At 30.4% G+C, this 24,470-nt stretch overlaps 1 protein-coding gene across 1 annotated transcript; it reads left to right on the top strand.

Annotated features, from left to right (window-relative positions):
* Positions 1–7,389: 7,389 nt before the first annotated feature.
* LOC139484137 (fibropellin-3-like) lies at positions 7,390–10,348 on the top strand. The gene is made up of 4 exons (XM_071267864.1): positions 7,390–7,393; positions 7,948–8,229; positions 9,329–9,442; positions 10,227–10,348. The coding sequence occupies exons 1-4, from the start codon at positions 7,390–7,392 to the stop codon at positions 10,346–10,348; spliced, it is 522 nt and encodes a 173-aa protein (XP_071123965.1).
* The last annotated feature ends 14,122 nt before the right edge of the window (positions 10,349–24,470 follow it).

Below are 24,470 nucleotides of genomic sequence, written 5' to 3' on the forward strand. Positions count from 1 at the left end.
TATTAGCTATAAAGGACTCAATAGAAATGTGGTATATTTATGGTTATTTTTATTCAATTTACGCCGTTCGAAGATAAGGTATACCTGAATGTTCTCCCGAAGTGTTGTTGTAATTTTCCGTTGCATTTATGTTTAAGGTATATAGAATATATGACCAGTTTTAGGTTACCTCAAAGACGAATTGAAATACTAGAAGGCATTTCTGAGTGCACGTAGTTTTGCACTGTAAATAAACTCATCATATATACCAGGACTAAATTTTGTATATACGCCAGACGCGCGTTTCGTCTACAAAAGACTCATCAGTGACGCTCGAATCGAAAAAAGTTAAAAAAGCCAAATAAAGTACGAAGTTGAAGAGCATTGAAGACCAAAATTCTTAAAAGTTTTGCCAAATTCAGCTAAGGTAATTTATGCCTGAGGTAGAAAAGCCTTAGTATTTCAAAAATTCAATATTTTGTGAACAGTTAATTTATAAATGTAACCATATCAATGATAATTCATGTCAGCACAAAAAGTGCAAACTACTGGGCAAACATGCATAGTAAAACATATTAAATGGAAAATGTCAAGGTAATATTGTAGCCTGAATGTAAATAAATCATTGAAAATGATAGAGCAAGTCGTAAAGGCTGTTCAGCTAATATACCCCATTTATTTTTGCAAACTTAGCCAATATAAAAAAATCTTCGTTTAGTGCATGTATGAGCCAAATTGAGTGCCTGTGAAAAGTGAAAAAGTTCCAGTAAACTAATATCACAGGAAGTATGTTTTTTTAGAACTTTTTGCACATATATTTTCTTTATAATTTGTTTCATCTCTCTGAAAAAGTTGCACACTTTACATGTTGAAATAAGTGCTTGGTTTGTGAATTTGTTTCTATACCTTGTAAAATTGAGTTCCAAATTTAAAAGATATGTTCTTTAACTGGTAAAATAAGTTCTTTGTTTGTGAGATTTGTTCGTTATCTGATGAAATATGTTCCTTGTCTGTGTAATGTGTTCCACCTGTGAAACACATAATCTTGTATACTGAGAATTTGTCTTAGGTGAGTTTAAAGTTTTCATTATTTCCAATTTGGAAAAAAATAGTTCTGGAACAAGTTTTACAGTGCTAAAACAGATTCTCTGTGATAAAAATTCAATATTCTCTGAAATTTGTTACCACTACGTTGTCATTATAATGGAATTTGATGCGACTCTCATAAAAGTAAAAGGTTTAGCTAGTTTAAAACCAGGTTTTATCTATCATTTTCTACATAAGGAAATTGTGTACCAAGTCAGGAATATGACGGTTGTTGTCCATTTATTTGATGTGTTTGAGCTTTTGAGTTTGCCTTTTGATTAGTGACTTTCTGTTTTGAATTTTCCTCGGAGTTCAGTATTTTTGTGAGTTCACTTTTTTGTCAGTGTTTCTCGTTTTTCGTTTTTCGTTTTTTAATGTAGACTATACTGTTGATTTTCTGTTTGAATGGTTTATAGTAGTAATATATATGTGAGACCCTTTTTAGATTGTTGTTCGGTTTGAGTCATGTTTTCGTGTTGAAGGCCGCACTTTGACCTATGGATTTACATTAACAAATTAAGACATGAATAGAGAGTTGTCTCATTGGCACTAATACTAAATCTTTATAGCTATATAGTATATAGTATATGTTAAAAAGATTGATGTTTATTCATTGTTTACGGTTACATAATATACATATATATTCATTGCACAGATTGTTAGACTGACTATATTGTAAACAAAGCTATTTTATCATATACTTACACTAAATAACATATGATTTTTACTGTTTGATAATAGCATTAAATTAATGTTAAATTTCATATTTTTCGAATTGGTGCTTAGCGGGCTAATATGAAAAGTTTATCACATGCTTCGATTTTTATCACATGCCTTTCAGTAACGTTATCGCATGGAATTCCGGTGATACTCGGCAAATTCGGGAAAATACACCTCAATGTTACGTTTTTAGTGAAAAACATTGCAAAGTAGTGTACAAAACAATTATTTGGATACTGGAAAGTATATTGTGTAAAATAATATAAAAAAAAAGAAAACAAACAAATTATTAAATAAACATGAATAATGCATTTTTTTAAATTTAGAAAGTTACTTTTAAAAAGGTTGACTTTTTCAGACAGTGTTCCTTATGTATATTGTGGAATTATTGTTTTTTTCGATTCGTCCATATTTTTCTTCTCCGTTAAGCTTACGATAGCAAGATTTTATCGAATGTACTAAATTTGGGGTTCGACGTCCGTGAAGTTTTCACTCTTTAAACTTCTATTTGGAACCACGCAAAAAGATCAATAGATGAATCTGTTATTTTTCTTCATTGTTAAAGCATATGATAAAAAGATCATAACATGTCTTTTTTTCATATCGCATGTATTATCAGCCCTCGGTCAATATCAGCCTTTGAGCCATGCGGCTCTTGGGCTGATATTGAACCTAGGGCTGATAAAATAATCTGATAGTATCACACTGTACCATATTTCGAATGAATGAAAATAAGAAGGAGGCGAAACGCATGTCTTTGATCCCGAATGAGAAAACAAGGCTGTTTTATTCATTATTACCTTCAACATCATATATAGTTAAGGATTAAAAGTCTATAATTCCGTTTTCATTTTCAAATGATCATCATAACATACCTTACATGTTTGTCTAACCAAAATATAGCCGTATAAAACGTTTTCAATGTTCAATACCTCAATTCCAATTAAACATATAGTGACTGTTACAAAACTTCAATCGAAATGATGAAGCGCAGTCATTATTTCTCCTCTCAAATAATTTATTAAAATATACACGCCCAGATTTTACATTCAGTACAAATAATAATTGATTATTTTATCTTTTATCTTGATCAAAAATGTTTAAGGAAGAAAAAGGGATAAAAAGTTTAATAAAACAAATTGCATTTAGTGAGTCTGATCAGACTCGTAGAAACTGATTTCAGTTGCTTACAATATGGATCTTACTGAATCGGAATAAAACATTATAAGCAATTGGACATTTTGGTTAAATAACTATTTACAACCGCTGCATTTGTTTGCGCCTGTCCTTAATATTAAGGAATCTGATGTTCAGTAGTTGTCGGTTTGTTGATGTGGTTCATATTGTTTCTGGTTTTCGTGTTTTTATTTAGATTAGACCGTTGGTTATCCCGTTTGTATGGTGTTACACTAGCAATATTTTGAGGCCCTATATAGCTTGCTGTTTGGTGTGAGCCAACGCTCCGTGTTGAAGACTGTGCCTTGCATTATAATGGTATACTTTTATAAATTGTGACTTGGATGGAAAGTTGTCTCATTGGCACTCATACCACATCTTTCTATATATATGATAAAGATATATATCGCAGCACAATACAAGACAATGATAATGATAACATTAGTTTTTTTTATATTCGGTTAACTCTTGACAATCCGCAATCAAGCTATTCATTTTATGAAAACCTAGGATTTTGTGGGTGCTAGTTCATGGAAAATCGTCCTACATGAGAATCTTCAAAAACATATAATTATACACTTACACTGATATCGTTGAAATGTTTACAAACAAACAACATATTTCATGTATATATTGCGCTGAGTATATTTATATATCAACAGCCAGCTTATTGTGCACTTGTTTTGCTATATCACTTTTAGATATATCGAAGCTCTTCTAATCCCATATATTCAAAACTTTATAAATCAGCAAACTTGAAATTAAACAAATAAAGAACACGATATAGACAAAAAGGTCAACATGTTGTTATATAGTGAATATTGACGACTACAAACTAGGTTATATGACAGACGTGATGATTTCCTCTTTCCAAATGCAATCGTCGACGTTGCATTCTTAACAGCAACATAATACTAGTACCATTCCCATCGGGCGACGCTTGTGTATTTCATTTTATACATAATGTAAGTAACGCTCTTACGTGTTCATATTGAAGGAACTATATTAGCACGGCGAGTTTCTTACATATCATCTTTTTCAACATGGTTATAAGGAGGAACGACGTAAATGGATGCTAGATAAGGTAATATGATTATCTCGTTTTGGTTGGTAATTCTGTTATGCTTTTATCAATTTACCCTTGGTAAACGATTGTTTCATTAATATTTAGTTATAAAACGTACCAGGCTTATAATTCTGTACATTAGACGCACGTTTTGTCTACACAAGACTCATCAGTGACGCTCAGATCAAAATAATTTGAAAAACCAAACAAGTATAAAGTTGAAGAACACTGAGGACCCCAAAAATCCAAAAAGTTGTGCCAAATACGGCTAAAGCATGCAAATTAGGTCCGCTTCACATAATTAAATGATTTGAATAATATCAGTATGCCAATTATGACTGCAGTAGGACTTTTTTTGTTTTTTATTATATCATCACAAATATTGGATTTTTCTGTTAAATTACTTGTCCTTTTGAAGATCAATAATGTATCATAATAATTGATGTTGTCCCACATTTATGGAAATATGATTTTGATTTACTGTGAATTAGTTCTGCTTCGCATAATTTTAAATGATATGAGTATGCAAAATATAACTACAGTAGGAATTGTTTACTTTTTATCATAGCATTACAACTTTTCGTTTTTTATTATTAGATTACATGTCCGTTTGAAGGTAAAATGTTTATCTCAGAAATTGGTAGTATCCCACATCTATGTCAAAACTTTCTTTGATTTACTATGAAGAAGAGCCGTTATTGGGGCTATAAATGTAAACATTAATGCTATTGTCCTCAATTACATTTAAAAATTGTATTTTCTTTGCTATTCAGTACGATCCACTCCTCTAATTGATTCTACTTATGTTTTATATACAATGTCTTAGCATAATTGTCATGAGAATTGACTGTCCGAATAACTATTTAAAATGTCATTGGTAAAATAAATGATTTATTTGGATTGAAATGTTGTGAATGAATTTTTTTTGTCACATTAAATCCCTATAAAACATATTATGACTATGAACTGAAACAATGATTTTATCAATATTTAATGATATAAAAACACAAAGCAAATCATGCAACAAGATAGCAATCCATTCTTGAATTGAGAACCCATTATCGTTAATGTTTGGAAATTTTATCAATAGTCAATAGATGAACTGAAGTTAAACGTTCATATGTGCATTTCATTAAAAACATCACAGACACATATAGTTAGATATCAACTCAAGTATAACTAAATATTTGTATTGTTGTTAAGTATCCAATTTGCATGTCTTGAAATATCATCCATAAAACAATACTTGCATGGTTCTAGCGTATGTGTATTTAGTAATTGATTACTTATACTTGATGATAACAACACAATAATTATTATGACATCGTATTGCGATTCACATGTTAAGATACGTGTTTACCAATTGCACATTACACATTTCTTTTTTATGCTCAAACTTTAGTATAGACTATTTAGTTTGATATATCATACTAATTTTTTTCTTAATTTGTCAGAGAAGATCAAAAGAAGCCTAAACATATTCCTAATCGGAAAACGACAAGCTATCCAAAATGGGAAAAAAGCAAATCTGGAAATTGTTCAGCGAAGATAATTCGAAAAACATACCAAAACTCAAACTCTCGTTTATTTTTCAAAGAATACATCAGTGACATTCGAATACAAAAGTTATTAAACCGCAAAGCATAGGAGGTTTCAGAGCATTGAGAAACCTTATGTCTAAAAAGCTATAGTTACCTATTCCTCCGTTAGTACATTTGTAGCATTTCAAAAATGAGTTTAACTGATCATTTGCAACCATTTACAAGGTAATTAAATACATTTTAAAACTCTTTATCACAAATAAGCAATATAATGTCGTATCAACTGGACCGCATGTGTTTCATATTAAAAGTTATTCCAGTTTAAAAAGTTACAAACCTGTATGTCTGAAGCTGTCAACTAAATTTTTGATCCCCTTACAAAACCTTAGCAATATTTTGGGTTAAAGATGGTAACTATTTATTACTATGTGTCGCAATAGAAGTACTCTACACAGAAACAATCTTCTTGAGATAGAACAGATGCGGTTGTTTTTTTTAAGTTGAATTTATAGTTTAAAAGAAATATACTGAACAATAACTGTGAACTCGGGCCTGAAATTGCATAAATTTTCAAAAATCTTCAATTTATTGTTATGATTTCTACTTTTCAATAGAAAGTAAATACATGCTTGAAAATTAATTACAACTTTATTACAAAATCAATTTGAAAATTACTAAAATTAGAACACTTTATATCAAATATTTATTTTGATCTTCTTTTAAAAAGGAATATTACAATGGTAGAATACTAACCAATTAGGAAGCACCAATTAAGACTAGACAATTAGGAATCTCCAATTAAATGAATCAAGAACCGTTTAGGTATAATGATTTTAATTTGTATTTGAACTTAATTATTATTCAATAATTCCGTATAATCAATATATTTGAGCTCTATAAACCTCGGATTAATTAACAGCTTTTTCACTTTGTTGAAGCTTTGGTTATAGCATTGTTGAACTATTTTTTAAAGGTTTTCACTTTATATTGTGACCATGCAGTTTTTATGGATTTTCTATTCTATACATACATATGTTTCAATAATATATGGTAAGCTTGTGCTAATCTTAATTATTTCGGGGAAAAACAAATATACCTAATTTTAAATGGTTTCAAAAATGTTTCGAAATCGCGAAATAAACAGACTATTTGAAAGGAGTTTATAATCAAATCTAAAAATCTTAAATTCTCCAAAAAGGAGATTTCTTATAAGAGAGAAGACGTTATTAAAAATCAAAATATATTTTATTGGCGAAGTAAGATCATGGCTTCTGTCGGTTACCAACCCACAAACAAAGGGTCTTTGGGCAACCGTAAATTAGATGCAAATAAAATAGATAAATAAAAATTAGATGCAAATAAAATAGATAAATAAAATTCAAAATTCAAATAAAAAACTAAAATGAAATGAAATTTTAAATTAATGGGGTGCTGACTTGAACCCTGGCAACAGATGTCCAAAATCAACATGAGAAACTACGTTTGAGGTGGAAATGAAGATTACATGGATTAATGTTCTAAATTAAATAATAATACAGTGATAATTCAAGTTCATCGGTACTTGTGCAGCCTATAAAGTCCGACCTAGTGATGAACTCTGCTAAAGGACTGTCATAACATTATATATCGGTACACTATGACTGTTAATCCGTTATCACTCGTCAGATTGACGTCATACTGTGGTTAATTGTGTTTATAGACTGGTGAAGAGTTGTAAATCCAGAAGCCGTGACAGGAATTCTATTTTGAGGTTAAAGAAACAAGCAGAAATCTGTAAAATAAGACATAAAACAGCAGTATCGAAAAACTAAAAGAGGAGGGATGGGTGGGTTTACATTAATTATGCGTACAATAAACTCAACAATCTGACCTTAGATGAATTCAGTTACTTCCTAGCAGACCGTGCATTCAAAATATTGTGAGGAGTGCTTTAGCTGTGTAAATTGATATGCCGTGTAATCGAATTAAGACATGCGCGTTACATTGACCTGTGCATGAACTGTCGCAAGTCTTGCCTTCCTCTGATAACGCGATTTAACGGTCAAGCCCTTTAAATCGAATTAAAGAAAATAAATTCCGCCATAGAGGTAACATGTTTCTCGTGTATCATCTGTCAAAGTACAAACTTTAGGACACATCTTGAGAATATTTGACAATTGTACACAGTACAGTTTTTCCTAAATTTTAAAGCAGTGTAATATGTGATCAAGGTCATATAGTTCAATTTATTCTGCAAACAAAATTAGTGAATATGAAAACAATGATTTACTGGTATAAGTATTATTTTCCTCTAATGCGAAATTTTTAAATACGAAAACTAGAAACACCAATACACAGTTTAATGGAATAAGATCAATAATCTTAAAATTTCAATTTTAGGCCTTGAACAAACTATTTGTCACATGGATACAGACACCATATCATGTGCCTTGTATTCAGCTATGACAATAATTAATTCAACGGATGGGAGAAATGATGGAACAACGTGCGCAAATGGCCATGGTCCATACTCCAGTGGTTTTCCTTGCACCATGGACTCAACAGATTGGGTCACACAAAGATGTCAGAACAAGCAGACCTGTTCCTTTGAACCAAGATCAATTGGTATTGACCCATGCCCAAATAAATATAAATACATGACAGTTTCATACACATGTTCAGGTAAACAATTGAGGGTAATATATTTCTGATTATATAATCCTAGTGCAACTTCTTAAACAACATGCATGAAGGGACATACAAACTATAGATGAAAGTACCCAAAAGAACAACACAGTTATTTAAAATTGATGGGTGAATCAACGATTAACTGATTTATATTTAATAAATATACGATTGATAGCATTTAATATTCTCTGGAAAAAAAAAAAACATTTCGTGGATTAACGATTACAGTATTTTTTGTCGTTTTCACATGCTTCTGTCTAAGAGTTATAACAGACACGTTATATGACAACATGGTTCATTCGTTTGATAAAAGACAATGCATAGATGTTCGTGTTCCAATATACTTTTGAGAATAATCTTCAAAAATTCAAACACAATACTTTTTATCTACTAAAAGTATACCGGCATCATTGAAAAATAAATCAATGATCAACAGTATCGAACTGGTATTCATTTCTAGCAAAATTTCGTATTTTGCAAAAAGACAAAAATATTCACCTCAAAGAAGGTAAAATGCAATATTCAAACGCATTATATCTTATATGACATGTTAGAATATCGGTATGTTCGATAACAAAATCAAAATTAAAAGAGCTTTGAAATTAGATCAAACTCGATTGGAGAAATGTTTTGATATGCGACAAATTGTATATCACAGTAACGACGAGAATAAAGATGAAAACCCACAACTTTCCTATAAAAGAAAAAAAAAACTTTAATGCTTTGTTTTGAAGTTACTTGTTAAAAGTTTGAATTTCATAACGATGTGTTTCTACTGGAATACATCTACTTGGTGTTGGCTTATAAGTAAACATGTTTATCGAAACTTCTGAATGCTGAACACAATTTTGACTGTTATGCTTATGCAAAATATGTTCAACACAAAGATATGATACGGGTAAAAGAAAATTGTACATACATGTTCACACAAATCATTCGTGTCATTGTTTTGTTTTTAAAATCCATTTTACAGTCGGAATCTTTTCAGGTCAACAAGAACATCCCAACTATCAACAACGGACAGTATTATTTATATCTGACAATTGTCGTTTCATGTATCAACTAAGTTTCATCATATACATTTTAATTTTAGATGTTGACGAGTGTGCTTCACTTCCATGTAAAAATGGTGGAACATGTGCAGATATGGTCAATGGATATATTTGTACCTGTAACTTGGGATACACGGGACTTCAATGTGAAGAAAGTATGCAATATATTTAGAATAAAATGAAAGTATATGCTTGCGCTGATTGTGCTTGAAATCATAATTTATATTGTTCCAAGTATTTTTATTTGTGGTATTTATTGAAGAAGTATATCGAATAGAATTCGAATTGTCTCATTTAAATTTAAAAAAAAAGTCGAGGAAGGGTTGTTTAGGTGTTTTCCATGGTAAACCTCCCGACAACAAACATGATCATATGGATCTATAAATAAATAGAAATATGAGCGATAGAGGGCATCGTTATTTGATGTCCTTTAATGAAATAAAACAATATTACAAATACCATTGAATTGCACGATAAACCTCTCCGCAGTATGCATGATCATATAAATGTATATATAAATAAAAAAAAACCGGAGTAATACATGCAATTGAGGGGTGTTTGATGTCCTTTAGATTAAAAATTTATTACAAATGACGTGGAATAATGACGACGTACAAACCTCTTTGAATTTTAAAAGTTTTCATTGAATTATTATGGGGTCATTGGGTACATATTTGTATGTGGTTACATCTTATTTTTTCAAAACAATTATCATCTTATAGGCATGTTAAGTTTTATATCAAGATTATACACAGTTTTCTAGGATGAACATTATATTTGTATAGGGTGTTTTTTTTTCTCTTGGATTTTGGAAAGCATTATGCATTTAGTATTATAATGAAATAACACGAATAACGTTAAATGCAGCGTAATGTTTTAAACACATTTCAAAACATATTTTTTTCTGAATGTATAAGAAAATGGCTACTCAATTTTTAGATATTGACGAATGCGCTTCAACTCCGTGTCAAAATGGTGGAACATGTGCAGATTTGATCAATAGATACACTTGTACTTGTGATTCAGGATACAAAGGAATTCTCTGTGACGAAAGTAAGTGAAACCTTAAAAAAAAAATATGCATTCCACGAAAAATCTTGTTGAAGTGTTTATAACAAAAGCGCACCATTGACTTTCAGGTCAATTTTTAAATAATGAATGCAATTTTGAAGCTAATTAATATGTTATTAAATTTACACACGTCACTCGGTGGTTTACTCTGATTTTTTTTAGCCATTCAATCAATTTTATTACTTAAAATGAAAATATAGGTTGCGGTCTAACAACTTCATTTAACAGCTGCGAGTATACGAAAGAAAAGTGCATCGAGTTTTCAATTGCTTAAGATAGACGAATTTTCAATGATCATGTTATGTTTCTACATTAATAATCCGGTAGTTTTCAATGCGAATCAGTGGGTATTTCAAAAAGAATATAATATTGAAATATATGGAATGAGCTATATTATCAATTGGTAGGTTTTGGCTGAGTAGTAGTAGTTATACATATGTCACATCAAGTTCACTGCAAGAGCACATTCTAAATGCATGTGACTGAAGTTCGATTTTATGTCAATCTCGACTACACGTATCGATCGAATCAATGGATGCACTAGTGACTGTGTAATTTTTGATATTAGGAAAATTAATAAATTGAAATGCCGCAGAATATTTGGAACTTAGAATTTATAGATTTACGTGTCTAAAGCAATTTATTAAATAACAATATTACAATTAATAATTTACACTAAAGACGTCACAATCGTAGTGTTCCTAGGTCTTTTAATCAATTATTACTATGTACATCATGTTCAATGCTCAAATGTATTTTGTAGATATTGATGAATGCGCATCAAGTCCATGTCAGCATGGCGGAATATGTACAGATGGAATCAATGGATACATGTGTACCTGTGTCCAAGGATACTCAGGAAGTAACTGTGAAGAAAGTAAGTATATTGCATAACAAATGTTCTATCAGTTTTGGATGTGTTTGATCCCGTGTACTTAAGCAAAATGCACTGTTTTAATATAATTGATCACATACTATGTGATTAACACATCTTTGTTATCACGTATGTTGTATTTTTATTGTAAGACACTTCTTTTTTTTTTATTGCATTTTGAAATGCCATGCAGTTACACAGCTACTTTTGCATAGGTACTATTTCTGTACTAAAAATATATAGTATTGGAAATTTACTTTTAATATATAGTACTACAGTATTTCTTTACTTTAAAATTATTGTAATATTTAGGTACTTGTATTTTACAGTACTTGATTTTTACTGAATACTTTTTTACAGAAATAATACAATATTCCATGTTTGAAAATCATATTTTTAAGAGATTTGAAATAGAAAAACTTTCAAAATACTGAAAATGTAACGATAGTAACCAAACATATGTAGTACCTAAATGTCAAATACAAATTAAGTACTGTAAAATACAGGTACCTAAATATTACAATAATTTTTTAACAAAATAGTACTGAATATTAAAAGTAAATTTTCAGTACCACAGATATTTTGTACAGAAATAGTACCTATGCAAAAGTAGCTGTGTAGTATATAGGAAATCCGATAATCCAAGAGTAAATATGTAAGAATCTGTTTATCTAATAATTGAAAACTAAATGTGCTTTTTTGTAAAACAAAAAAAAAACCTTCGATTGCCTTTTAACATTCCACGAAGTTGTCAATTTCATCAACACCTGTTAGCATATTTTGATTCATCCAGTTAGCTAAAAAGGTTATGACCCTTAAATTAATCAAATGATCTACTGAGATCACAGGTAACCACACGTTGATACAACGAATTATACAATGGGTTCGGAAAGGGCTACATGTCCATAGCATTAGATAAATTCATGTATCCAATGTATTACAATATGCACTACATTTACTATCTGATCAATCGACAGATATATCAAATTAATCAAGCATATAGGAAAATGATTTGACTCAAATATTAAAGGCATATCCACTGACAATTTGTAGATCATTAATTATCCTCATGCTTAAATTAGTTGAAATAAATTCAAAACTTAGCTGTAAGACGTACCAATCGAAGTCACTGTGCTGCAATCTTTTTTTAACAAAAACTATAATTGCTTTATCATATTCAATTTACAACTACAACTTAGATTATGATGAATGCAGTTCCAATCCATGTCAGCATGATGGTACCTGTACAGATTTAATAAATGGATAACTGTTATATCGCATATAAGGGAAATAACTGTGAAGAAAGTAAGTGGAGTCTTCTATAAACGCCTTTGCAATGTATTGGGGTTTCGAGTTACTTCAATAAATGCCATGTCTCTTTTGTCAAGGCCATTTGTTTTCTTGTCTTTCACTTTTGCTAATGGGCTTATCTTTTTATGCCGTTTTGTGTTTCTTTGATACATAATATTTTTGTAGTGATGAAGATTATAAAATAATGAATGGTGTACCCCATTTTTGACCTATGATGTATATTTGTTTTGTTCACACATCAGATTTAGCTAGCTATAAAACCAGCTATATATTCCACAACTGTCTGACAACGACGTAGCTAAAAAACAAAACAAAGACAATTAAACATACAAACTATAATACACAAAACACAACATAGAAAAATAAAGACCAAGCAGCACGAATCCCATCGAAAAACGAGGGGTGACCTCAGATACTCCGGAAGGACATACAGATCTTGAAAAATTAAGGATGTTCTTATTCCAGACATAGATTACCATAGCCGAATTTTGCACAACTATTTGGAATTTTGAATCCTCAATGCTCTTTAACTTTGTAATTGTTTGGCTTTTTAAATATTTCGATGTGAGCGTCACTGATGAGTCTTATGTAGACGAAACGCACGTCTAGCGCACTTAATTATAATCCGGGTACATTTAATAACTACTTTGCGTAGTGGACTTAACTATTTTTGGATTCTTATAAATTCTATATATAACTTTTGGACTAGTTTAAATCTCGGTCTATTTCTTAAATTTATTCTTACATACTTTTGATTTTTAACCCTGTATGCTAACATTCCCATGAAAATTTTAAAATTGTTTGTACGTACACTGAACGACAAATTTATGTGACGTATACAATTTTCTGACGTCAGACACTCTAATCAATAAATGTGTTCGTAGATAGTAGATGTTTTTGTGTTCTGTTAAATTGTTCCTTTTAAAATTGTTAAACGATGATGACTGATGTACCCATATTTTGACTATTATATTTATTGTGTCTGTTTATTTAACGCATCAATGTAAAAATATCGGAAATTGATGAGACTGTCATTAAAGTGAGAGGGTTAGCGCTATAGAACCAGGTTTAATCCACCATTTTCTACATTTGAAAATGCCTGTACCAAGTCAGGAATATGACAGTTTTTGTCCATTCGTTTTTGATGCGTTTTGTTATTTGATTTTGCCATGTGATTATGGACTTTCCCAAATGATCTTCTTTAAGTTCAGTATTTTTGTGATTTTACTTTTTGCGACATGTGTTGAGTTCATGTTAGTACAAACCCATTAAATACGAATGCTATTTTATTGAAAATTTGCAATTATTAACTTTTAAAAGGTACCATTAGTTAAATATTAACGTTAATATCAAGTAACGAATTTTGAAATGTTCAGATCGAGCATAGTTAAAAAGACATGTATAGATCTGATGAGTTAATACTTTTGCAACTGATTTTTACAGTTTGTTCTTATGTTGTGTTGGTATACATTTTACAACACTGTCCCAAATTAAGAGGAGGGTTGAGCGTCTACAAATATGTTTAACCCTACCAAAGTCTTAATGTGCCTGTCCAAATTCAGAGTTATGTAGTTCAGTGGTTGTCGTTTGATCATATCTGTTTTTTGTTGTTTTCTTATGATTTAGTCCGTTATTTCTCAACTGAATTATTCAATGTTTCCTTGTCGGGCCCTTATTGCTGACTATAAGATTATGAATTTTCTCATTGTTGAAGTCCTGCGGTTGCCTTTAAATTAACATCTATTTTCATTTATATACTTTTCTTTAATTTCATACAAATGAAGAACTAATATTTTCTAATATACTTTTCTTTAATTTCATACATAATGTTCAAAATTTATGTCATTCAATCAAATATGTTCCATTTATGTTTCTTCAATTCTATTCTAGATGTGTTTGTAGACAGCTATTGTCTTTTCAGTGATGATAGAGGACAATTAATACAAATGTTAGATACTACTGAAACTAGAAACACAGAAAATAAAGTCAATGCCTTCTTGCGTGTCATATATATTGTTTCCCATTATGCTGATTGTTGATTCTTAATTTGTTTTGGTTATACATTTACGTTTTGGTCTTGTTTGTAATAATAACTCTTCGAAGAAGTATGTTTGAATTCTGTTGCTTCGACAATCAAAAAAAAAAAACAACAATAGTTTTGGTCAAATTACTGGACATCTGCATGATATGGTGCAGTAAATATTCATCGGTTACTATATATCTATATACGCTTTTAAATCATATTAAGTTAAAATTTGTAATTTAAAAAAATGTTATGATAAGGTAAAAACGCAAATTTGGTTTTCCTTTTTACCTTTTTATTTGTTCGATAAAGTTAATTTTATATTTTTTTCTTTCTAGGTAATGATGTATTTGATGTGAATTATAAACTGACGGAACACACTAGTACCTATGTGTATATAAAGGCAATCCTCCTGACGTCACGATTGAATTGTGCCAGAAGGTGTACTTCAAATCATGATTGCTACGGATTCGAATACAATGTTACTGACAAAAAATGTCAGATGATTTCAGCAAGTTCAACAAGTCATTTTAGAATAGTAAACTTTTATATTAAACATTTTTAAACTTAGATATTAGTCAATAAAAGAAATGTTTTTAAATCAATACGTATGAGTTACCTTAGCCGTATTTGGCACAACTTTTTGGAATTTTCGATCCTCAATGCTCTTCAACTTTGTATTTGTTTGGTTTATAACTATTTTGATATGAGCGTCACTGATGAGTCTTATGTAGACGAAACGCGCGTCTGGCGTACTAAATTATAATCCTGATACCTTTGATAACTATTTAACTCATTTCAATGATCGTTAGTGGTTAAATTTGTCAGAACTTGTGTATTGTTAAGTACTGTTTGTTTGGTTTCTTTTCATATTTAGTCATGGTAATGTCAGTTTACTTTCCACTAATGCGTTTTAATGTCCCTCTGGTATCTTCCGGTATCTATAATAAAATTTACTACTGTAAGATTAATTCTCGTTTTGTGTATTCCAGTTTTAAAACAATAATGGAGAATTTTTCACGAAAATATTACAATTCTTTATTATTTTGACAATAGTTGTATGTTGACATGAATATCAATAATATAGTTATTTTTATAAATTTCCTGTTAACAAAACTTTGAATATTTTGAAAAAATAAGGATTTTTTTTATCCAAGGCATAGATTACCGTAGCCGCATTTGGCACAACTTTTTGGAATTTTCTACCATCAATGCTCTTAAACTTTTTACTTGTTTTTTTGGACTCGGTTAATACTTTTCCTGATATTTGATCAACGTATTGTCCGTTTGACTTTAGTTTGCCATTTGTCAACATTTGATTATGACGTGTAAATGTTTTGCCTTTCTCTAAAACTCCTATCGTGTCTGTATAATAGTACGTTGTAATTATACATTTTTTATCAACGGTTTGGTTTAGTAGTTAGCCATTTAGCATGTTTAAAGCACTCATGGCCTGGTATACCAAATATTGGCGAAAGGACGACACTAACAAACCGCCTACAAAAAACCAATAACAACAACACGAATGGAAAGTGTATGTGACTGCCGTACAACAAGTACAAGCAGGAAGTTAAGCTAGCTTTCAAAAAGATTTTACCCACCGTTTGATATTAAAATGCTGTACATAGTCAGGCACTTGACAATTGATACCCATTCGTTTGATTTATATGAGCTTTTGATTGTACCATTTGATAAGAATCTTTCTGATTAGTATGTTCTTTGGTAGTTTTGTTCTGTTTTTTTTACACAATTAAACTCTATTCTTCGAATTAAAGACTTCACGTGATAGAAATTACATAGAAAGGATACAATTAATAGAATTATGAATACTAGTTACATAGTTATAAGTACAATAAACAGTATATTTCATAAAAAGAGCAGAATACATTCTTTATGATAACGATGTTGTAGAAGGGATATTCCTGACAATTATGGGATATATTTTGGTTCTTTTAGATGATAATATTTCTTGTTTTTACAATTACATATCTCACGTTAGTTGCATTTTGATTAGAACCAGTTGATATTGCTCTTCACCTACGCGTTTAGATAAAATATCAATACTTCATGTTTTACTTTGATACAGAACCCTAACCTGCCCTTACATTAACATTCTTTTCGTTATTTATCCGTTTCAATAAGAATTGTAATGATTTGGCTATTTACCACTATTTTTTTAATTGTTTTCGTTCATAAAGTTTTCAAATGATTATCATTTGAAATAAAAAAAAAAGGAAATACTTGAATATTCAAATAATGTCAGCAATGTCAAGTGGAAAAATCTGTGAATTTTTCTGAATGAAAAAGATTCAAATGAATAATTTCTCCCAAATAAATCGAATATTAATATTATTATCACTATCAGTACAATCAAAATAAAATATTAAATACCATTAAATACAATAGATTCTAATTAGAATGTATTATTTTACGTTAATAAAACACCAATACATGGTAATTTCAAATTTCAGATGTCTATCCAAATTATCTTCAATCTTTTGTAATTTGATCTCAAGTCAATAGATGAACTAGTTTTCAACCCTTGAAACAAATATTGGGTAACTGTCTATTCTAAAGGTATGGTTATTTAGATGTAAATACTTATAAATTCCAAAAGACCTTCAACACGGAAACTAAGAAATTTTCAGATTGCAATTGTAGTAACGTATTTGAATTTTCTACATTCCAAACTAAAATACAAATTGAAAGAGCTGATCCTTCATTGTTTCGTTAAAAAAGGACCAAGTTGAACTTAGATACAGGTATCTTGACTGATAAAAGGAAAAGTCAAATTTCATGAGATTCAACCGATATCTAAAAGTACAATCAAGCTGAAATGCGTTCTTTTGTTCTATGTTTTGACTTCTTGATTCTTTACTCATGTGTAGGTGACTTTATACAGAAGATTTTGCGAAAGAATGAACAGACGATAAACTCATATCTTATAGTCAGGTAAAAACGGAACCGACATTAAACATATGAAACAATCCAAATGAGAAAAGTAATGGCCTGATTTGTTACTAAACGGTTTACGACAACAACTTGTATGATATACCTGATGTATTGTGTCGAAATAGCAAGTCGACGAATCTGTTTCTACTTCTGGAAGTCACACTATTTCCTCCGTTTTTCCTAAAATCAAAACCAAAGATATCAAGATACTGGTTTTGCAAGCTAAGCTGGTGTTTTGACTGTTTAAAAACCACCAGGTGATCAAACTAGCCTAGATTATTTGAACATCGTTAATTAACTGTTGTTATTCGTGTATTGTTGAATTTTTAATATTGGATCTTTTTAATAAACAATGTACAGTGAAACCTGTTTTAACCGAAACTCTTCGGGACTAAAACTTGTATTCGGTTTTGGCCGATATTTGGTTTTACCAGGTTCAAAATGCATACAAATTGATATGACAGTGCATAAGAACATGTTTGGTTTATACAGGTTTTTTCGTCCACCCGAGGGTATCACCAGCCCAGTAGTCAACACTTCGCTGTTGACATAAATATCAATAATGTGGTCATTTTTATAAATTTCCTGTTTACAAAGCTTTGAAATTTTCGAAAAACTAAGGATTTTTTTTTATCCCAGGCATAGATTACCTTAGCCGTATTTGGCACAACTTTTTGGAATTTTGGATCCTCAATGCTCTTCAAGTTTGTACTTGTTTGGCTTTATAAATATTTTGATATGAGCGTCACTGATGAGTCTTATGTAGACGAAACGCGCGTCTGGCGTACTAAATTATAATCCTGGTACCTTTTTAGCTATTTACAACACTTGGTCGATGACACTGCTGGTGGACGTTTCGTCCCCGAGGGTATCACCAGTCCAATAGTAAACACTTCGGTGTTGACATGAATATCAATAATGTGGTCATTTTTATAAATTTCCTGTTTACAAAGCTTTGAAATTTTCGAAAAACTAAGGTTTTTCTTATCCCAGGCATAGATTACCTTAGCCGTATTTGGCACAACTTTTGGGAATTTTGGATCCTCAATGCTCTTCAACTTTGTACTTGTTTGGCTTTATAAATATTTTGATATGAGCGTCACTAATGAGTCTTATGTAAACGAAACGCGCGTCTGGCGTACTAAATTACAATCCTGGTACCTTTGATATCTATTTTGGGTTTATGAAGGATTCGATTTAGCCAGATTTCACTGTATATTCAATACACGGTATTTGATAATCGTACACTTTCTTTGTCATCAACAAATGATAGAACAATTTACCCACTACTTAATGTACAATCTATCTGTTATCTCAAGTTCGATGACATAAATGGCTCCTAAATTTGGCATAGAAATATTGGGAGTAAATGTTATTTTGAAAATATAATTCATATTTTTAGTATTTTGAGATGCTAGACAAAGCGTCTCTGTGGTCATCTCATGGTGTGTTTGATACAAAACTAAAGCAGTTTATTATTAACTGGCATTGATAGTTTTATAAACATGTATTAACTATATGATATGAATGTCATATCACCAAAAGTGCACCTACATGAGCAACAGGACGGTACCACATATGTATCAGGATCTTTATATATTCGGTTTTGTGGTGTAGCTCAGTTTTCAATTTCTATGTTGTGATTTAGTTTTCTTCTTGTTTTCCCCATGGCCTTGTTAGTTATTTTTCGATTTTTGATTTTGCATATCCTTTTTGTATCGTTCGCTAGTCTTGAATAAAAAGTCGGCTTTTTGATAAATTCGTTTATATGATATGATATGAATTTACAATTATTTTATAAAACATAAAATTCCTCCCATCTTTAATTGCAAAAGCAAAATGTATCACCATGTCATTGGATTTTGAAACGTGTACATTTATTTCCTAACAATGTAAGAAATAAATTAAACAAATGATGATGAAAATGACATCAACGATAATATATAGTCAAATGAATGTATCATATGAATAAATAAAAAAACAAACAACATATAATTCATCTTATCTTTCATTACAAAAGCCGAAAACATATTTGCAAGTAAATTAATCTCAATATGTTTTCATGTATGTCCCCACAAAGTAAAATCAAATATTAAACAAAATAATAATGTAAATGGCCTTACTTATTTTGCCTAATGAATGTAAATATATGTTTTTAAAGCTACCAATGAACACTCTAAACCACATTTTCCCATTAATAACAGTAGCATACGTGTAGATAGATGCATGTAAAACACAAATGTAATCAATTTAAAACGAGTATCCTTCAAAATGATTTTTAAAAGAAAAGAAAACCATGGTCTGAATTTATTTATACAACATCATGTTGAATCATGAAGTCCAACATCTCTCTTCCTTTATTTCTATGTATTCGTCAACTTAAGATCACTGCGACGAGTATTCCTTTTCCATGTCCTTCAGTTCTTCTATGTTATTCTAAACAAAATGAAATGGGTTATTGAAAAATATACAGAATTATTAGCTTGTATTATTTTCAAAAAAAATATAATAAAAACTAAATCGGCTTCCATTATCTATTTTACCAAAGTGACACACATTCAATTATGTATGCTTCGTTTAAAATTTACATTAATTTCTTGACAAATGTTTTATATACTAAAAACATTTTATCTGAATGGTACGAATAATTGTTTTAAGTAAATTATTAAACCTTTAAGTCCTGTTAAATCAAAGAAAGAAGTGTTGTTTCAAGTAAATAAAAATCAAGAAAGACACACGGTTTATAATTTAATTATTCTAACTTATATAATTTGCATATCTGCAAATATTTGAATTGGATTGGTTCATCAGAAGTTTTTCACTTGTTTTACACTTTGTAAAACCAAGTTACCGTAACGACGTTCAGTGTGATCTATCATCCAATTAGTGAGTGATTCGCCCCATTTTACAAATCAATAACCACTAGAAAACATGTGTTTAATCCTATATTACTACTACACCAGATGTGCGTTCTGTCAACATAAGACACATAAACGGCGCTCGAATAAAATCTATTAGATGACCGAATAAAACAAATCCAAAATGTATAGCTCAATACAGCTAAAGCAATACATGTCTTTAAACAATAAAATGTCTAATGTTTCTACGGGTACGATGAAACTTCAAAGCCAAACTATTGTTTGATTGATAAAATTTAGTACATATTTTTAGGAATGTCTATCAAACAAATTCCAAAACTTCAAAATCTATAATAAATAAAGATCCATTTAAATCTGAACGGTCAAGACAGACATAAGTGGAGCACACGTCGTGGAATTTTCAAAACATCGTGCATTGAAGCGAAATAAAATCAAAAACCAAAAAGAGACAAAACTGCAATAGAAAACAAAGCTTTGTTTTTAACGTCGCAACATTTGATTTTAAAGATTTCTTGTAACACTTTTAAAAATATATGAAAAAAAGACATATTTTTTGTACATTGGATTTACTAAAGGTTTTTACAGACATACCTGCGGTTTATATAATTATAATATTTGTAAGAAATGCGGTTTAGAAAATTAGAATACATCTTATTGTTAAGCGCTTAAAGAGCATCTGGGTAACGGACAAGGTCGGTTCTTTTTTATTTTATGTTTTTAACATTATACCTGATTTCTTGTCTGTGCCTCCGTCATGTTTGCAAGATTCTGTAAACAGACAGATATAGAAAACAAGAAGATGAATTATAGATATACACATATTATAAACATGTTATTTTTCTTCAAATAGAAATAATTTACTGACAGATATAAAGCATACCAAAGGTCAATAACAATTGTCAAGATTTTTCCTTCACTTTAAGCTAAATATTTGATACATGTTTTTATTATAATGCTGTCATTACTTTCCAACTCATATTGTTAACTAGCTATATAATTGAATTTGGAATCAATAATATGTATTCATCAAGCGGTTCAAATGTTTATATTTCAACAGTCGTAAAATCATATCAATGCTAATAATTTATTGTCTGGAGGGTGAATTCTTTCTTTATGTCATACGTTTCAAATTGGTATGAAAATAACCTAATAGTAATAAGTTATTAGCTCCGCTGCCTCTTGTATAGTTAACATTATTGCTACATATTGTCCGATTGCATGGATTGCGTAGTAACAAATTTACAAAATGCACAAAATTTATCAAATTATTTATGTTTTAACTATGATATGTCCATGTATGAACTGGTTATCATTAATTTTCATCCCAAAATCTTAAACATGTAAATTTTATGGTGTATTGATTTGCTAAACCTATTTCATGTTCTTTGAAAAAGACATCACCATCATCTAATGCCATCTATTTGATGTATAATTGACTGATATGGAATAGCACTCCTTTCAGCTTACTAGACCGAAGTTTATATTTTAAGCTTTACTTTCAGATTAAAAATGTAATGTTATCTATTTGTGTGTCAACATAAGGCACTAAACACAAAATTTGAAAAAAAATGTATATATCTAGAATAACAAATATTATACTATGAACGGGGTCTTGTTTGAATACATCCCTAATGTAACAACATAGTGAATTTACTAAACGATGTTAACTGCATCCTTATATTGGTGCCTTTTGGTGACAACTTGTTTAACTCTTTTTTCCCGAAATCTTTATCGAGTAACTCGCTCCTTCCTCGGCAACCTGGGTTATGGTTTATGATTTTAATAGTCGATTGCAATCGGTCTCATATCTTACATTGATCATATTTTATTTGGAATGCTTACATACTCTTCACGTGTACTGTAAGTACCTAATGCGCTTGAACATCTATATTTTAGAATAATAAAACATAAACTAATTGGTCATTTTAAAACAGACTGTTGACATTGCCAAATTATCAATATATGCTTTTGTTTACTTTTTATGTTTGTATTCCATTGCTATTCACCTATAAGACCTTTTATGTGTATATTCAATCTATACATTGTACGTAAATTATTATTTTACATAACGATCTAAAACATGCAAAACCCTCATATAAAACATCGTTTACTATAGTGTATACATTATATATATGATCAAGATCCGCAAAAAGATATTATGACACATACGTTTCTAACTTAAAAAAGAGGGACGAAAGATATCAAAGGGACAGTCAAACTCATAAATCCAAAACAAACTGACAACGTCATGGCTAAAAATGAAAAAGACAAACAAACAACAGCACACATGACACAACATAGAAAACTAAAGAATAAACAACATGAAAATATTAAAACATGAACATCACTCGTTTCAAAAACATAAAAAAAACATGTTTAGTTGATTGCGTTCAAATATGGGTGAACACCATAACAATGACACATCAATGTCGGTTTCCTCAAACTAAATATAACATGTACCTGTACAATCTCCTAAGTGACATTGTGATAATTCAGTGGCATTACCAATACAGTATAGTCCGCCGTCAGAATGCAAAGGGCTATCACACATTCTAATTCTATATTCTGTACCACTTCCACATGTCACGGAACATGTTGTAGACCAAGAGCCCCACTGACCATCAACTGAAATGCAAATATTATAAGAGGAATTCGGAACCATTTTAGACCAATATTTATTTTGTTTGCATTTATGCATTTTTGATAAACGCTTTTCAACAATATATTTAAAAAAATGTAGTAAATTCATTATTTAACAGCTACCTGACATCTATATTTCCATTTCAATGGGGTATGTTCATGTTAATTTTATTGATCGTCAAAGGCTATTTCACCACCATGGACAAAACATAATTTGTAACTAGACACTCGTAGAACCTTCAGACCATCATCCATGCAAATATCATTACACTGCAGACATACTTGTAATTAACTTTTCAAATCGTAAATTCGTAACAACTTCCATGGAACGTCGAAATTTAAACTGATACGTGTGTTTATTACAACTGCATATTGTGAACTGACTATCGTTTTTATTAAGAAAGCAGTAAAATTTTTCATAGGAACATTCAAAACTTTAAAATGTATTTTAAGTATAATTATGATGACTCCTTTATTCTACAAATCGCGAATCAGCATCTGGCCATTGAGTAAACTAATCTTTTGGTTGACATTATAGATAAAAAAAAATATGATTAATTAGAGATTTGATGGAGAAGTCTGGTCAGAATGCTAAGCAGGTGACAATTTTTCTTCATTTAAGAGTCACAACCGCCAAATTGCCTCATCGACATTTTGAACCCTCTAAAAAACTATGACTAATAAAATTGAGAATGGAAATGGGGAATGTGTCAAAGAGACAACAACCCGACCAAATAAAAAACAACAGCAGAGGGTCACCAACAGGTCTTCAATGTAGCGAGAAATTCCCGCACCCGGAGGTGTACTTCAGCTGGCCCCTAAACAAATATATACTAGTCCAGTGATAATGAACGCCATACTAATTTCCAAATTGTACACAAGAAACTAAAATTAAAATAATACAAGACTAACAAAGGCCAGAGACTCCTGACTTGGGACAGGCGCAAAAATGCGGCGGGGTTAAACATGTTTGTGAGATCTCAACCCTCCCCCTATACCTCTAACCAATGTAGAAAAGTAAACGTATAACAATACGCACATTAAAATTCAGTTCAAGAGAAGTCCGAGTCTGATGTCAGAAGATGTAACCAAAGAAAATAAACAAAATGACAATAATACATAAATAACAACAGACTACTAGCAGTTAACTGACATGCCAGCTCCAGACTTTAATTAAACTGACTGAAAGATTATGATTTCATCATATGAACATCAGGCACAATCCTTCCCGTTAGGGGTTTAGTATCATACCATCATAACATATATGAGAAGAACATAACCCGTGTCATGCCAACAACTGTTTTTAGAATAAATGTGTTTAGTTCCGATGCAAAGACCTTATCAGTGACTCAATATTAACGCCAACATATGCAATCTTTAATGACTTGACAACAGTATCGTAATTATATCCCTTCTTAATAAGTCTATTCAAA

This window comes from Mytilus edulis, chromosome 8, assembly GCF_963676685.1.
Source record: "Mytilus edulis chromosome 8, xbMytEdul2.2, whole genome shotgun sequence".
In the NCBI taxonomy this organism is placed as follows: domain Eukaryota; kingdom Metazoa; phylum Mollusca; class Bivalvia; order Mytilida; family Mytilidae; genus Mytilus; species Mytilus edulis.